General features: G+C 39.0%; 2 protein-coding genes across 10 annotated transcripts in view; one reads left to right on the top strand and one right to left on the bottom strand.

The window, feature by feature from the left end:
* Positions 1 to 1,716: 1,716 nt before the first annotated feature.
* Positions 1,717 to 5,161, bottom strand: LOC121385596 (costars family protein ABRACL-like). Its single transcript, XM_041516336.1, has 3 exons — positions 5,040 to 5,161; positions 3,406 to 3,478; positions 1,717 to 2,274 (listed from the first exon to the last, which is right to left on the bottom strand). The coding sequence occupies exons 2-3, from the start codon at positions 3,464 to 3,466 to the stop codon at positions 2,090 to 2,092; spliced, it is 246 nt and encodes an 81-aa protein (XP_041372270.1). The 5' UTR covers positions 3,467 to 3,478; positions 5,040 to 5,161; the 3' UTR covers positions 1,717 to 2,089.
* Positions 5,162 to 13,386: 8,225 nt separating this feature from the next.
* Positions 13,387 to 16,339, top strand: part of LOC121385171 (arf-GAP with GTPase, ANK repeat and PH domain-containing protein 1-like) — a 128,377-nt gene continuing 125,424 nt past the window's right edge. For all 9 annotated transcript variants that reach the window (XM_041515728.1, XM_041515727.1, XM_041515724.1 and 6 more), the window contains exon 1: positions 13,387 to 13,675. In XM_041515728.1, coding sequence (XP_041371662.1) covers positions 13,501 to 13,675 — 175 coding nt within the window. In that variant the 5' untranslated portion in view covers positions 13,387 to 13,500. The remainder of the gene's footprint in view (positions 13,676 to 16,339) is intronic.

Here is a 16,339-nt window from a genome sequence, read left to right as displayed (position 1 = left end):
TTACTATTATTTAGTAAACTTTTATTAACTTACAGAAAAGTAGGGCTAGTGAATTTTTCATTGTGGCTAGTAAATTTTTTAAATCACTGATCCAATGGTTAGTGGATTTTATAAAAATTCTAGAAGCCCTGTGTCACAGGTATTTAGCATGTGACAGTGGAAATTATTGCACATGGAACATAAACATGATATGAAATGATAGCGAGTTAATATCCTCTTTATTACCCATAACTGATTTTAATTCATATCACTGAACTCGTTTGACTGACGCTCCAGTAAGGTTGTAGTGCGCCAGTCGTATGATTTCCTCCTGTAACATTTTGATATGAACCAGGATATTTTTAACCATGTGGATAATAATATTTGTTACTATAAAAATATACATATTATCAATTTTCATTGAGCGTTTTTGTGTATTTGTGTATATTTTGAGCACACATGAAAACATATACACTGATAGAAAGGGAACACATGACATTTTAGATCAAATATAATATTTTATATAACATTTGTTTGAAGACGAAAAAAAACCTGTGATGGTATAGCCATAAAATCTGTTTATACTAGTATACAGAATTTATCACTGCACTTCCCCCCTGTTTTTTAATGTTGAAATAGACCAACAAGTTTGCCTATTGCATAAATAGTCTCACCCGATACTTTTAGAATTTGTATGCTCTCGAATAACGCTATAAAAGGCAAAGTGTAATTGGTCGATATTTAAATTGTTATTTATAGATAAACTGTGACCTGGACATGAGAGTCCAGTAGAGCTAATTTTAATCAGATTGCATTTCATAGGCTCTGCTAGACAACAAAGCATCCCCTTTGTAAATATTTTAGCATTGCACTGCGAGATCGCAAAGTTGCGAGAGTTTAGTGAATTAGGCCCCAGATCAATATTGTACAGTGGAACTCCTCTAAAGCGGACACCCTCATGACCAAGTAAAAAGTCCGGTTTTGAGAGGTATCCGGTTTAGAGGGGTTCTCTTCTGCACAGATATTTAAACAGGGACCAAAAATGTCAGGTTTTGAGAGAATTCCGGTTTACAGAGGGTCCAGTTTTGAGAGGTTTCATGGTAATATGTTGGATTTTTTTAGTTTTTTTCAAGAATATGTCTCTTAGCATGTGTTCACAATGTGTAAATTTTGCAAACAACCGACGGATCCAGAAAATCTATTTACGAGGGGCCCAATGATATGAGGGAAAATGCCAATGGAACTCTGGGGGAGATTTGGAGGGGATCGTAAAAAAAAATGAAAATGAAAATTAATATATAATAAACTTATAACTGTTGCAAAAATTTAGGTTATGTATTTTTGAGATAATATTGGTGAAATTTTCCAATCACCCACAACTAACCCTGACACCCCACCCCCCAGGTCTGCACCTGTAGCCGAAGCAGAATGTACACCCAGTGTCTATTTCAAATCTTGTAATTCGTGATTCTGCCTTGTAATAAATCAGGTGACTTGAGACAGCACCTTTAAATAAATCTTTATTCTTAATCAACTTTATTTAACCTGTGCCAGCAAATCAACTTGGATGCCCCTCCACCCCCACCCACCAAGATAAATGACCAGTATTTAAAAATGTATCTTAACTGCTTACTACTGAGATGCACACTAAACCTAATGGCATAAACATACGAGATAGTGTGGGTGGGAAACTGTCTGCCTCCCCCCCTCCCCCCCCCCCCCCCCCCCCCCCCCAGTGTTACAAGAAAATCCTTAAATTCGGGCAAAAACTATAGAGATAATTCGAAAAAAATAAGCTGGCCTGAAACTTTTTCACCCTGTTTTTCCATCATTCTACAAACAAAATTAGTATGTAGTCCATGTAGACATGCATAGTGAACAGTATATATAGCTGTTTGGCAGTAATGCTAATATGAATAAATGTTGTTGTATAGATTCAGGCAAAAATCGACCAGCGCCCTTACAAAACTAGGAGCCAACTGGTAGCTTATGCCTAATGGAGTTAATTTACTATAATTTCACCTAGTTTTGAAACAGTGGAGTTAATTTACTATAATTTCAACTATATAGTTTTGAACTAGGTAGTGGAGTTAATTTACTCCGATTTCAACTAATTTTGAAGTAGTTTTATAGCAACGTTGTCATGGACGCCTTGTAGGAGTAGTTCTCCATCGTACGTAACGATCTTCTTCCTCTTCGCGGCCCGCAGAGTCCCGACTAGAGCTTCAAATATGTTTGCACATCGGTCGTCATGGAACAGTTCACCAAACGTCACCTGGTGGTGGCCACTGTCATCTGAAGATAAAGAACGATTAATCAGTCGCTACTGAGAAAGGAAAGAAACAAAAAGAATGTTTGTTTAACGACACCACTAGAGCATACTGATTTATTAATCGTCAGCTATTGGATGTCAAACATATGGGGCCGAATTTACAAAGCCTGTTTATGATCTACAAGGCGTGTAACTACATTTATTTTCAATGCTTAAACACCTAAGAAAACAGGCTTCGTAAATTCGACCCATGGTACCGTTAATTTTAAGAGAGAAAACCTGCTACATTTCTCCATTAGTAGCAACCTTTGGGATTTTATATATATGCACCATCCCACAGACAGGATAGTACATACCACGGCCTTTGATATACCAGACATATGGTTAAGGACAACACAGATAGAGCGAGGAAGAAACCTGCTGTCGTCACTTCATGGGCTACTCTTTTCGATTAGCAGCAAGGGTTCTTTTATATGCACCAGCCCACAGACAGGGTAGTACATACCACGGCCTTTGATATACCAGTCGCTGTGCACTGGCTGGAACAAGAAATAGCCCAATGGGCCCATCGACGGGGATTGATCCCAAATAAACCTCACATGAAGTGATCGCTTTACCACTGGTCTACGTCCTGCCCCAATGTTTGTATAATGGCACCCCAGCACATTTTTTAGTCAATGGTTACTGTGAAATGAATGTTTGCTTTTATTATGAACGTAAAGCTGTTTTATTTAACGATGCCACTAGAGCACATTGATTTTTTTCATCTTATCATTGGCTATTGGATGTCAAACATATGGTCATTCTGACACTGTTTTTGTTTTTTTAGAGGAAACCCGCTGTCCCACATAGGCTACTCTTTTACGACAGGCAGCAAGGGATCGTTTATTTGCGTTTCCCACAGGCAGGATAGCACAAACCATGGCCTTTGTTGAACCAGTTATGGATCACTGGTCGGTACAAGTGGTTTACACCTACCCATTGAGCCTTGCGGAGCACTCACTCAGGGTTTGGAGTCGGTATCTGGATTAAAAATCCCATGCCTCGACTGGGATCTGAACCCAGTACCTACCAGCCTGTAGACCGATGGCTTAACCACAGCACCGCCGAGGCTGGTACACTTTTATTATGAATTGAATACCACACAAACTTACCCACAGTTCCAAGTCTTTTGATCTCTTCCACCAAAAGAGTAACTTCATGTTCAACATTCATTGTAATACTGACCTAAAATACAAAACAAGAAAAAAGTCAGTTTCTTTTCTTTAACAACACCACTAGAGCACATTGATTTATTAATCATCGGCTATTGGATGCCAAACATTTGGTCATTTTGACACAGTCATAGAGAGGAACCCCTCTACATTTTCCCATTATTAGCAAACTATATTTTATATGCATCATCCTACAGACAGGATAGCACATACCACATACCACATTTGGTAATTTTGACATATAGTCTTAGAGAGCAAAACCAGTTACATTTTTCCATTAGTTGCAAAGGAATCTTTTATATGCACCACACAGCAAGTGAGCACTTTACCAATGGGCTACATCTCGCCCCTCTGTAACTACTTGGTGCCGAGTAAAGCCTAGCTCAGGTAAAGCCTAGCTCAGGTAAAGCCTAGCTCAGGTAAACCTTGTGATTAGACAGATCAGAGATCAGACCTTGACAGTCTGGGTCAAAAAACAAATCACATTTAGGTCACAAATGGGGGAAATCGTATGACAATCGTGCGACGTGTACAATTTGCACACGGAAAATCACAAGCTCGCTCAGTCGACTGCGATCTGGGTCGGATGGTTGGTGACCTGTTTTGTCGCATCGCACTACTTTAATATGTTGAACTCTTCTGGTGGATTATTTCTTTGGATCGTCGACTGATGTTGATTGTCATAAGAGCACTCGGATCATACTGGATTAGTGAGGAACATGTTTGATGCAACTGTGGCACAATCGGTGTCTGCTGCTGAAAAGTCAGTTGGCAAGTGATATTTGTAATAGCATGGTCGACCTGAGTTAGACAGAGCTAGCTCTGGGTCAGCTAAACATTTTGTCAAATTAAACTTCAAAAATTACAAAATATCAGTTACTACGTGAAATTATTTCACCAAATTAAAATAATTTGCAACAGTGCCAGAGCTAGCCCCGCCTAGTTTTAACATCTGGTTATTTCGACGCATGGTTCACAGAAAGATAGATGGAACCTGCTGCTGCCACATTAACTATGGGTAATGATAAAAGCAACAACACTTTCCCATAGAGCCATAGTTTCCAATGAGAGCAAATATTGGCATGAGTTTGATCTGTACCCTCATTTCAATGGTTAGGAATAGTTTTAGGGTTAGGGTTAGGGTTAGTCTTTACAGCCTTTGATATAGAGAGGTATGAGTCGAAGTATTTTCCAAAGATTTCACGTATTAACCACTAATAGTAATACACTCACTACAGGAAGAAACCCGACTGCACCCCCCCCCCCCCCCCCCATGATGTTAGAGTTAAATAATGTTTGTGTTGATAAATTTCTTCCAGTAGTGTGTGTATTAGTTGTATATGTCAAATACAGTTTATGTTGAAATTTATGATGGTCATAATAAGCTATAGTATCCACACGTGTAAAGACACATAAATCATCCAGAAATGATTTGACGTACTAAAACCGGATGTCCTAAGCACTGCCTCGGTGCCTGTCTGTCTGCTTTGCTGAAATAAGATTAAGTTTTGAAACATCAACATATTTATATATAAATCAAATGTCTAGTTCACCTTTGTATTAGTAAAACTTACTGGTAAAAATATAGATCTCACGATGATTACTGTAAAATAAAATAAATAAGTTAAACAAATTACAACTGAGCACCACAAATAGAAATCTTCAAATGCCCCGCCCACATCGACCGACCAGGAAGAAAAACGGAAGTCTGTGTGCGCATGGTCAAGTAATCTACAGCATCTAACACTATTCGCTAAACAACCAGTTATGTTTTTCATTGAAATAAGTAACACTCACTACGACAGGCAGCAGGGACTTTTATTTGCGCTTCCCACACAGGATAGCACAAACCAAACCTTTGTTGAACCAGTTATGGAACTTAGTCGGTGCAAGAAATGTGTTTTTACACTACCCCACTGAGCCTTGCGGAGCACTCACTCAGGGTTTATCGGTATCTCGATTAAAAATCCCATGGACTGGGATAGTACCTGCCTGTAGACCGTCTGCCACGACGCCACCGAGGGTTTTTTTTTCAAATAAGTAACACTACTAAACAACAAACAGTAAAAAATCCAAACAATGAACTTAGAGGAAGGAAGGAAGGAAATGTTTGTTTTTTAACGACGCACTCATTATATTTTATAATGGTGTCGGTAAACACTGAGAGAGACAGAGATATAAGGACATTAAAAAGGTCAGAAAAAAAAAAAAAAAGGTCAGAATCCTTATTGTCTTTGGCTCTGCTAGTGATAACAGTGCGATAAGACATTTTTCCACAAAGCAATGTGGTAGTTAGTATCATGGGAGACATTCAATGAATAATTCGTCGATATTTCTGTTCAGTGGTAACGTCGTGTCGATATTTCATGGTAATAAATTACATAATTACTCACGGGCGTAGGAAGATGCCAAAAAGTATGTGTGTGTGTGGTGTGGTGGTGTGGGGGGGGGGGGGGAGTATCACACAGACATATATATATATATTATATATATATATATATATATATATATATTTATATAGATACATGTATAAATATATATAAACCGTCGCTGCTGCTAATAAGTATCTCCCCCCCCCCCCCCAGCCTTCTTGCCCCCAATCTGCTTCCTACGCAAGTGTTACTGCATCACTCACTTCCATAACCACCCCACATATTGAGGAGAGAAATGTTTTATTTAACGACGCACTCAACACATTTTATTTACGGTTATATGGCGTCGGACATATGGTTAATGACCACAGAAAGTGAGAGAGGAAATCCGCTGTTGCCACTTCACGGGCTACTCTTTTCGATTAGCAGCAAGGGATCTTTTATTTGCACCATCCCATGGACAGGATAGCACATACCACGACCTTTGACGTACCAGTCGTGTTGCACTGGCTGAAACAAGAAATAGCCCAATGGACCCACTGACGGAGATCGATCCCAAAACCACCGCGCATCAAGCGAACACGTTACCACTGGGCTACGTCCCGCCCCCACATATTGAGGGGTTAGCTATATATTAAAATGAAATCGTGACTTTAGACGTGCAGTGGCGGATCTAAGAGAGTGCAGGCGCTAGGTACCCCCTAAATTTTGCGACAGTTATTATTATTATTATTATTATTATTATTATTTTACGTTGGAGAATCCGAGGAATCCATTCGGTAACGTTTGTGACCTTCGGCCACATGTCATCTGGGGCCCCCTAAATGGATTTTCTGGATCCGCCACTGACTTGGGGAGGGATGTAAACAAGAGCTGTTAGGTTTAGAATTGTATGGTACTTCACCATCAAAATAAGGTGAGCAATAATTTTGTGTAAAATATTTACAAATATTTGCTTGAAATATTATACTAAAAAAAAATTAATTTAGGATCATCATTCGATAAAGTGCTCGCTTGAGGTGCTTGCGTCGCAGGATCAAACCACCTCGGCGGATCCATTCAGCTGATTTTTTTCCCCATTCCAACCAGTGAACCACAACTGGTCAAAGGCCGTGATGGTCAAAGGCCGTGAGGTGTGCTTTCAGGGGAAAGTGCATTTAAAAGATCCCTTTCTGCATCAGGAAAAATGTAACGGGTTTCCTCTGCTGACTACGTGTCAAAATTATCAAATGTGTGACATCCAATAGCCAATTATTAATTAATCAATGTACTCTAGTGGTGTTGTTAAACACAACAAACTTTTAACTTCTTTTTTTTTTTTTTTTTTTTTTTTTAGCTATTTCTTTTATTTTGTCTTTATGGTACATGTACTTGTAAAATTCATTTGTCCTCGGTTTTACAAAGCATACAAAACTTGCAGTTTCAGAGCACTGGTCGGAATTTAGTTAAACAACATTTTGAAATTATCTGTGATCAAAACTTTCCTATTTCTCGTTCCAAGCCGGTGCACCACGACTGGTATATCAAAGGCCGTGATATGCACTACCTTGTCTGTGGGATGGTGCATATAAAAGATCCCTTGCTGCTAATCGAAAAGAGTAGCCCATGAAGTGGCGACAGCGGGTTTCATCTCTCAATATATGTGTGACCCTTAACCATATGTCTGACGCCATATAACCGTAAATACAATGTGTTGAGAGCGTCGTTAAATAAAACATTTCTTTCTTTCTAACGGCCACTCATGTATTTTTCTCTATATAAAAATATTAAAAATATTTTAAGGCAAATTACAAAATGGCGTCTTCGAGAATCAATGTTAACATTCAACTTTTTTTTTTTTAAACGAATTTAACAATTGTGATGTCTTGCAATCGTGTTATAAGTGGAGAATTGTAAAATAGTTTGGTAAATAAAGTTGTATTCTGAGTTTTAATATGAACAGACATCCAGATAGACATTTACGTTAAAACATGTAAGCACCATATTAATTATTTTTGGCAAGTATCTGCCAGCAGACGCCGTGACAACCAATGTGACTTCGATAACTAGATACCAGTACAGCTGAGAACAGACACAAATAGTTTTTAAAATTCAGTTTTCTTTCAAATTACAGTCTTTGAAAATCATAGGGAAAAAAAGGTATTAAAAAATGTGCCGTGTTTATGATTGGGTTAATTGAATCTGGTTTCTTTGCGCGTTTTAACCTTATGTTTATGAACATTTCGGTGAATGTGAAAGACATCTGTTTATTTTCCCCATGTAAAAGAAAGAAAGAAATGTTTTAGTTAAAGACGCACTCAACACATTTTATTTACGGTTATATGGCGTCAGACATATGGTATGGTATAGCAGCAAGGGATCTTTTATTTGCGCTTCCCACAGGCAGGATAGCACAAGCCATGGCCTTTGTTGAACCAGTTATGGATCACTGGTCGGTGCAAGTGGTTTACACCTACCCATTACACCTACCCTACCTACTCACTCAGGGTTTGGAGTCGGTATCTGGATTTAAAATCCCATGCCTCGACTGGGATCCGAACCCAGTACCTACCAGCCTGTAGACCGGTGGCCTACCACGACGCCACCGAGGCCGGTTCCCCCATGTAAAAGTCAACGATGTCAGAAATCTTCAAATGTACGTACGAATTGTTGCGCATAAACGATGCAACCACCGAAACAGGAAAATGAACGATAAGTAAGCTAATTTTTTTTAAATTTTTTTATCACTTAATCAAACCTGATCAAGACATAAACACCTCTTATAAGCGTACAAGACAGGGGGCGGGTGGGGGGGGGGGGCAATTGTTTATCGCAAAGGATTAAAATGAAAAGATCAAGTTTTATCTGATTGCGAAAGATCGCTCAAAATATTGTGACAAAAACACTATCAGCTTAATTGAGATAGCGATTTTCAACATTGATATCAATCTATTGAATATATTACTCTTTTAAAGTTCGGTCACGAAAATATTAGTTTACCATTGATACAACAGAATGAATGAATGAATGGATGTTTAACGAAACCCTGGTACAAAAACACAGGCATCGGCCATTGGGTGTCAAAAGTAAGTACTGTAATAGAATAGGCCTCGGTTGTGTATGTGTTGTCATCATCTGTGTATCTGTGTATAAGTATGTATGTATGTATGTATGTATGTATGAATGTATGTATGTATGTATACATATATTTTTTCATCATCTGTGTGTGTTTTCATCATATCCAGGGCTTCTAGATTATGGTAGCCCCAATCCCATGGCTAGTGAATGCACCGCTAGGCTCAATGGGTAGGTGTACGGCCACATACACCGAGTTTCACCCACTTGTGCGATTATGGGTATGTCTCCCGAGTGTATGACCCCACATGGGGGATGATTACCCGATATTCACTGCAGGTTTCGTGTACTCCAAGCTGCGGCTTCACCATTTGTAATGTCCAAAAAGAAGAATGTCTTTGTCTCTGTGTTATACAGAGGCGGATCGGGGGGGGGGGGGGGGGGCGGCGGGGGCAGCGACAGTTATAATTTTATTATATATTATTATTTATTTATTTATTTTTACAGTCCCTTCTCAAAACCTCCCCCAAAGTTCCATTGGCATTCCGCCTCAAGACATTGCCTCCCCCCCCCCATGTTTTTTCTGGATCCTCCACTGTTAAATGTGTGTGGAGGTTAAGTTTGTAATCACCGTGTAGCTATACTGGTTATCTATGTCACACGAAACAGAAACAGAGAATACTACATATTTGTCTTACAACGTTTTGTTTCTAAAAGTATCTAGCGAGCTAACGAGAGTTGGATATGCTTTTAAGCAACGAGATGTAAAATAAATGGTATCTAATTGATACGAACGTAACGTAGTATTCTGTTTTTTAAAGATCTAAAAAAAAACAAAAAAAAAAAACAAAAAAAAACAAACAATAAAAACATGTTTTAAATAAATTTAGTAAATAATAATATATTATGACTTGACTATACCGTACGTTTAAAGGCGCGTGTGCAGGAAGTTTAGCCATCTAGATGGTGGCTTAGCTTAGTAACTGGTTTAACGTGTCCATATACCACTAGGGTTTCGAACACACCTATCCCGAGTCCGGCCTCCGATAGGATCGGGGGTCTGACTCGGAACAGGGATAACCTAACAAATAGGGTAAATTTTAAAATTTCGAATATTAACGCCAAAAGTATAAAAAGGGAAAAATTGGGGTTAATAATTTTTGGCTGCGCCCTTAAAGAAAAATATTAACATTCCTAACCTATGTAAATTATTAATATAATATAATTTCGACGCAAATTTAGATGGGCTGGTCTAAAATTATAAATAATTCTTAAACAATATTCATAGATGGTAACGAGCGAAGTTTATATAACAGAACATATACTGAAAAACACTTGCATGAGCTGGGTGGGAGTGGGGGTGGTGTGTACCCTCGAAACCTTCCTCTGCACACGCGCCTGCTTTAGTAAAATCATACTGGTGTTTACATTCAGCATTAATAAATGATGGTCCTTAACCATATTATGTCCGACGCCATATAACCGTAAATAAAATGGGTTGGGTGCGTCGTTAAATAAAACATTTCCTTAATAAATGATGTTATAATATGGCGAGGCGAGACCGAAATATTGTATTTACTGTTATATTTCGTCGGACATATGGTTACGGACCATAATAGTAAAATATTGTTTTGTTTAATTACACCACTAGAGCACATTGATTTATTAATCGTCGGCTATTGAATGTCAAACATTTGGTAATTCTGACATATAGTCTAAGAGAGGAAGAAGAAGAAGAAGTTTGTCTTGTTTAACGACACCACTAGAGCACATTGATTTATTAACCATCGCCTATTTGATGTCAAACATATATGGTAATTTTGACACAGTCATAGAGAGGAACCCCTCTACATTTTCCCATTATTAGCAAAATATATTTTATATGCATCATCCCACAAACAAGATAGCACATACCACGGCCTTTGATATACCAGTCGCGGTGCACTGGCTGGAACGAGAAATAGGCCAATGGGCCCACCGACGGGGATCGATCCCAAACCGACCGCGAGCTACAGCCCCATACTTGTTTTCGACTAGCAGGACAGTACACACCATGGTAACGGTTGTTGAACACTGGCTGGAACGAGAAATAGTAACGTGGTAAGACTACCACGTCGACTAACCACTTTACCATTAACACCTCGACAGACAGCGCAGATAGCTGAGAGGTATGTCCAGGACAGCGTGCTTGAACCGTAATAAGACAAAAGAACAAAAATCATGTTTAAAATCAAATCATAGAATATCATATCTGTGGTATGGCAACGGAGTACTCGCTATATTAAATCTCTAGTCATGGGACGCGGATAACCTTTTAATGCAGGGTGCAACGTAAAACAAATGCACCTAGGCTATATTCTGAAATACATCATTCGGTCAGGGTCATTGGGTCAGGTCATAAACGTGCACATTCACAGCAAGATGTTGTAGCGCACGCCTGTTATGGGCTTATGTGTCGACCAATGCAGGCTCCTCCGTCAAGGACAGGAAATGGTTTGGGTGGGTGGGTGGGAAGAGAGACCGCCCGCCCGCGCTGGAAAGTGCAAGAGAGCACGAGAGGCAAGGGGGGGGGGGGGGGGGGGGAGTATGGTAGTCTTTCACAGCTAATCGGTGCTGCTTAAAAACTTTCTCCAGCTTGCTGCCATTGCAACACATTCTCTCTTACCAGAGGCAGATCGGGGGGGGGGGGGGGGGGGGAGAGGCCCGCCACCTCCTAAATTTTGCGACAGTTATAATTTTATTATATACTAATTTTGATTTTTTTTTTACGATCCCCTCCAAACCTCCCCCAAAGTTTTATTGGCATTCCGCCTTATGTCATTGGGGCACACCTAAATGGATTTTCTGGATCCGCCACTGCTTACGCCCCCCCCCCCACCCAACTGAATAAAATTAGCTCTACTGGTCTACCAGTAATAGTTATTAACCAGTGAAGCTAATTTTAATTAGATTGCCCCCCCCCCCCAACTCTGAATATTAACATGCACCGCAGTTGAACATGTAAGATCACTGCAGTTGAGGGACGAATTAATACATAGCCCCCCCCCCCCCCCCCCATCCCCACGCCTATGTTATTGACAGAACTTTTAATTGCTCCACTGTAGTGATATTCTGGACATATTACTGGAATAGTTCTTTAAATAAGTCAGTTAAAATCCACTCTGCTATTAGAGGCAGTGCGCCCCTCCCCACCCCGAATGTGCCAACCAGCCTTAAATCCTATGCTCAGTGTAATTAAAATTAGCTCTACTGGTCTACCAGTTATCGTTATTAACCAGTGAAGCTAATTTTAATTAGACCGGCCTCGGTGGCGTCGTGGCTGGTAGGTACTGGGTTCGGATCCCAGTCGAGGCATGGAATTTTTAATCCAGATACCGACTCCAAACCCTGAGTGAGTGCTCCGCAAGGCTCAATGGGTAGATGCAAACCACTTGCACCGACCAGTGATCCATAACTGGTTCAACAAAGGCCATGGTTTGTGCTATTCTGCCTGTGGGAAGCGCAAATAAAAGATCCCTTGCTGCTAATCGGAAGAGTAGCTCATGTAGTGGCGACAGCGGGTTTCCTCTCATAATCTGTGTGGTCCTTAACCATATGTCTGACGCCATATAATCGTAAATAAAATGTGTTGAGTGCGTCGTTAAATAAAACATTTCTTTCTAATTTTAATTAGATTGTCCTTTGCTGGGTAAAGCACTCGTCTGATTCACGGTCGGTCTGGGATCGATCCCCGTCTGTGGGCTATTAGACTATTTTTCGTTCTAGCCAGTCTACCACAGCTGGTATATAAAATGCCGTGATATGTGCTATCCTTTCTGTGGGATAGTGCATATAAAAGAGCCCTTAATTGCTACTAATGAAACAAAAATCATGGGTTTTCTGTGTAAAACTATATGCCAAAATTGCCAAATGTCTGACACCCAATAGCCGATGTGCTCTAGTGGTGTCGTTAAACACCAAAACGTTAACTTCAAATCCAAGGCTCTACTATACACTTACACCATTGAAATAAAATAAAACATTTCTTTCTTTCTTTCCATTAAAACCGGTCATGACACAGTTATCAATCGTTACTATTCAATACGTACTAACGGTTTAGTGTGTACTCTGCACAACACAACAGTTGTGATCAGGTCACGGGCCCGGGGCATTTAATCAACGGATTACCGCGATTGTCACCGAAGCGTTACTGACCCCCTTTGGGCGAAATGTCCACAAACAAGGCGGGCTACACAATGGTAATACTATTTCAGCGCTAACATCTTACCCAGATATAAAAATAATATAAAACATAATAGTATATTTGGTTTTTAAATAGTATATATTTTAAAATTTAAAAAGCAAAGAAAAACACGTATCTTTATCCAATGGGTGTAGATTTGATCGTAACTGGGGATGTCTAGATATGCCGACAGAAGCTGGTTTGTCTTTCAAGGAGCGGTTCCAGTAGGTAGCATTAGTAATCTATGACATGCGCAGTAGCAATTCACAGCAATTGCCATTTTGATGAAAGCAAGTTGGATTAACCATATATTTGTTTGTGTTTTGCACAAATGTTTTCCTGAAGATGACTTTTCTGGGGAGAAAATGACTCTCCTAAATATTAGGAATGAATCCGCGGAGCCCAATGCAATCTTATTGGAGCAACTCCCTGGCGATTCGCCAGGAAATACAGCGGTTCGAAAGTGTGCATCCGAGTATTTATGCCATTTATGACCTGATCGAGGCAATCCCAGATCCTTTGATACAGCAACAAATACGAGAACATGTAGTTTGCATTGAAGGTGAGATATTAGATAGTATCATCGGCTATATTTCCTCACATTCCCACCCCACAAACAGTAAGAGTGAGCATGGTAAGCACGGGAAACTGTCTGCAATAAAGAGTTGCGGTTTGCAGACAAATTTATGATTTTACGTTTTGACAGATGAAAATATTTGTGCGGTTTTTGATGATGGTTTTAGTTGTTGTGCTGTCAAAAATAAGTTAAATAAAAGTAACAAACAGGAAATTATTTTTGACATCAAAGATTCAAACACTGAAGTATTTTTAAAGAGAATACACATCTGAAGAAAAACAAACTCCCAAAACCCTCAAGTTGGAGCAGACAATTTGATGGTAGTGATCTGCTGATCTCACTCAGTGGTAGTCTCGCCCAGTTATTAATTTCTTGTATCATACCAGTATAACAAGATATTAATGTCGTGTATCAATATAGTATTACACATTGAAGAAGGACTTTCCTTTGGCACTGTCACTAACCCTAACCCTAACTCTCTATGATAAGTATTTATAATGTTCTTTATACCTGACAGTGCCAAAGGAAACTCCTACCCAAATGGAGTTATTATTTGTTTATTAATAATTTATTTTTTATAGTTTAGTTTTTATGCTTTACCCACTGTGTATACATGTATTCCCATACTTGATGAAAATATTTTTTACAGATATTTTTATCCAGTGTCAAATGAGAGATTCCAAACTATTGAATGTGTTTATGTACATGTGACGTGTATGTGTTTTTATCATCTCTGTGTGTGTGTATATATATATATATACACACACACATCATCTGTGTGATTTCATCATCTACATTTTCTTTTAATAGTATTGTTCAGTTCTCTTATATAGCTTTATGGGGTACCAGACGTTTCGCCCCCAAGCTAGTTCACCCCCAAGCCAGTTCACCCCCAAGCCAGTTCGCCCCCAGTCAGTTCGCCCCCAAATCGGATGTCAGTTCGCCCCCGCATGCTTAACCAGTTTGCCCCCACAAAGGTACCAGTTCACCCTCACAAAGGTACCAGTTCACCCTCACAAAGGTACCAGTTCGCCCCTTTAAAGATAATCCCACAATTAGAATAATGCTCACCAAAGAGGCCATATCGAATTGGCATTGCGGTTCAAAGCCCTTTTAGGTGTTAGCAGAAGATGCATAATCAGCATCAAGGTTATGTAGCTTTAACTTTATGTAGTTTTATAATCAAATACGGTGGAAGTTTATATCGTTTTATTTGTGATAGTTTGTAGATGCTCATAATTCTTTTTACTCAAATTATTTCTTTATTCTTTATGTAGTGCCCCATGACTGGTGTATGTCAGGGTGTAATATTGTTATTGTGAGTTAAACAATCACCTATGAGAGTGAAATTCTGCTATGACGATTAAAATAAGTTGTCTTTCGGCAAGTAGATTATTGTGTCATACTTGGCTATCATTATGACATCAATTTTATTTTAAAGTATCGGTCAGATGACACATATATTGAAAATCAAAACTATAAGCATAAACTTTTGCGTTTCGGACTGTTTGCGAGTTGCGCATAATGTCACATAACTGATGTTGCCCGAGGTATTCTGAATGGAATATCAACTTCAGATTTTTTGCCAATTTGATGATTGACAGACAGACAGACAGTTTATTCAGTAAAAGGCCTCTGGCCCAAAATACAATCACTTTACACAATTTAAAAGCATGCGTTACATGATTTAGTCACATAACGGTCTGCCATTTAGTTTAATTCGATGATTGAGGTGTTAATGAATGCTTTATGGTTACTGCTACAATAATCACAGTTGGAAAGCTTCCCAGAACAGAACTCGGGTAGAAAATTTCGGTTGCGTAAAACCGGCAGAATCTGATGATGTTTCCTGATCTTGGCATTAACGTACATTTGGGAAATTGAGACTAACAATTGCCAACATTTACTGAAGATTTGAAGTACGCGCTTGTGCAATGCATATGACAAAAAAGATAGTCCATTTTGTCCAATTTTCGAAAAAAAATATGGGGAGATGTATTTACTGATTATTGAGTAACGTGAGTCTTGAATTTTTTTTTTTTGTCTTGGAAAAGGTCTGAAATTTTTTTTGTTTCCAAGGTGTTTGAACCCTGTATTAAACTATAGGTGATTTAGTTATTTTTTCTAGACCCATACTAAAAGAAAGAAGCCTGCCACTTGTGACCGGGCGACTGATTATTTTGACTCCTGGGCATGTATTTACTTTGTCTATTTATTGTCTGTTTTTATTAGACCCAGAACAGAGTATACTTTATCTGACATTAACATATTTATAACGGCCCTGATATAAACGTACCCAGAAATCGACTATTAAAGAACGTACCTGCTTGTGTTTACCCTATTGACTTTGCATATATAATACCAGTATACATTGCTTTGTTTGTCTTGTAGCCATGTTAATCCACTTGAAGAATGAACCAGTCTGTTTTAAAAGATCAGGCCCAATCATCACATCTGACTTGATTTATTAACCCCAGCTGTACACTCAACTGTATACCCTTTGATGGAATGTCCATTGTTGACCTCATTTCAGATCCTTACGTTCTCTAGCATTGGCAGTTACTTATTTCATTTTAGTATGTACATGTAGCTTGTTAAAGAGACTGATCAAATGGAGCAGAATTTAGACTTTTACATGTTGTGAATCCA

Source organism: Gigantopelta aegis, chromosome 11 (genome assembly GCF_016097555.1).
Source record: "Gigantopelta aegis isolate Gae_Host chromosome 11, Gae_host_genome, whole genome shotgun sequence".
Classification (NCBI taxonomy): Eukaryota; Metazoa; Mollusca; class Gastropoda; order Neomphalida; family Peltospiridae; genus Gigantopelta; species Gigantopelta aegis.
The sequence above is the reverse complement of the archived record's forward strand: the minus strand, read 5'-3'. Positions and strand labels throughout refer to the sequence as shown.

Coding starts and splice junctions, on each gene's coding strand:
- LOC121385596 (XM_041516336.1), bottom strand. CDS start 3,466: ATGAATGTTGAACATGAAGTTACTCTTTTGGTGGAAGAGATCAAAAGA. Junction 2,275..3,405: donor CAAAAGACTTGGAACTGTGG/GTAAGTTTGTGT, acceptor CTTTATCTTCAG/ATGACAGTGGCCACCACCAG.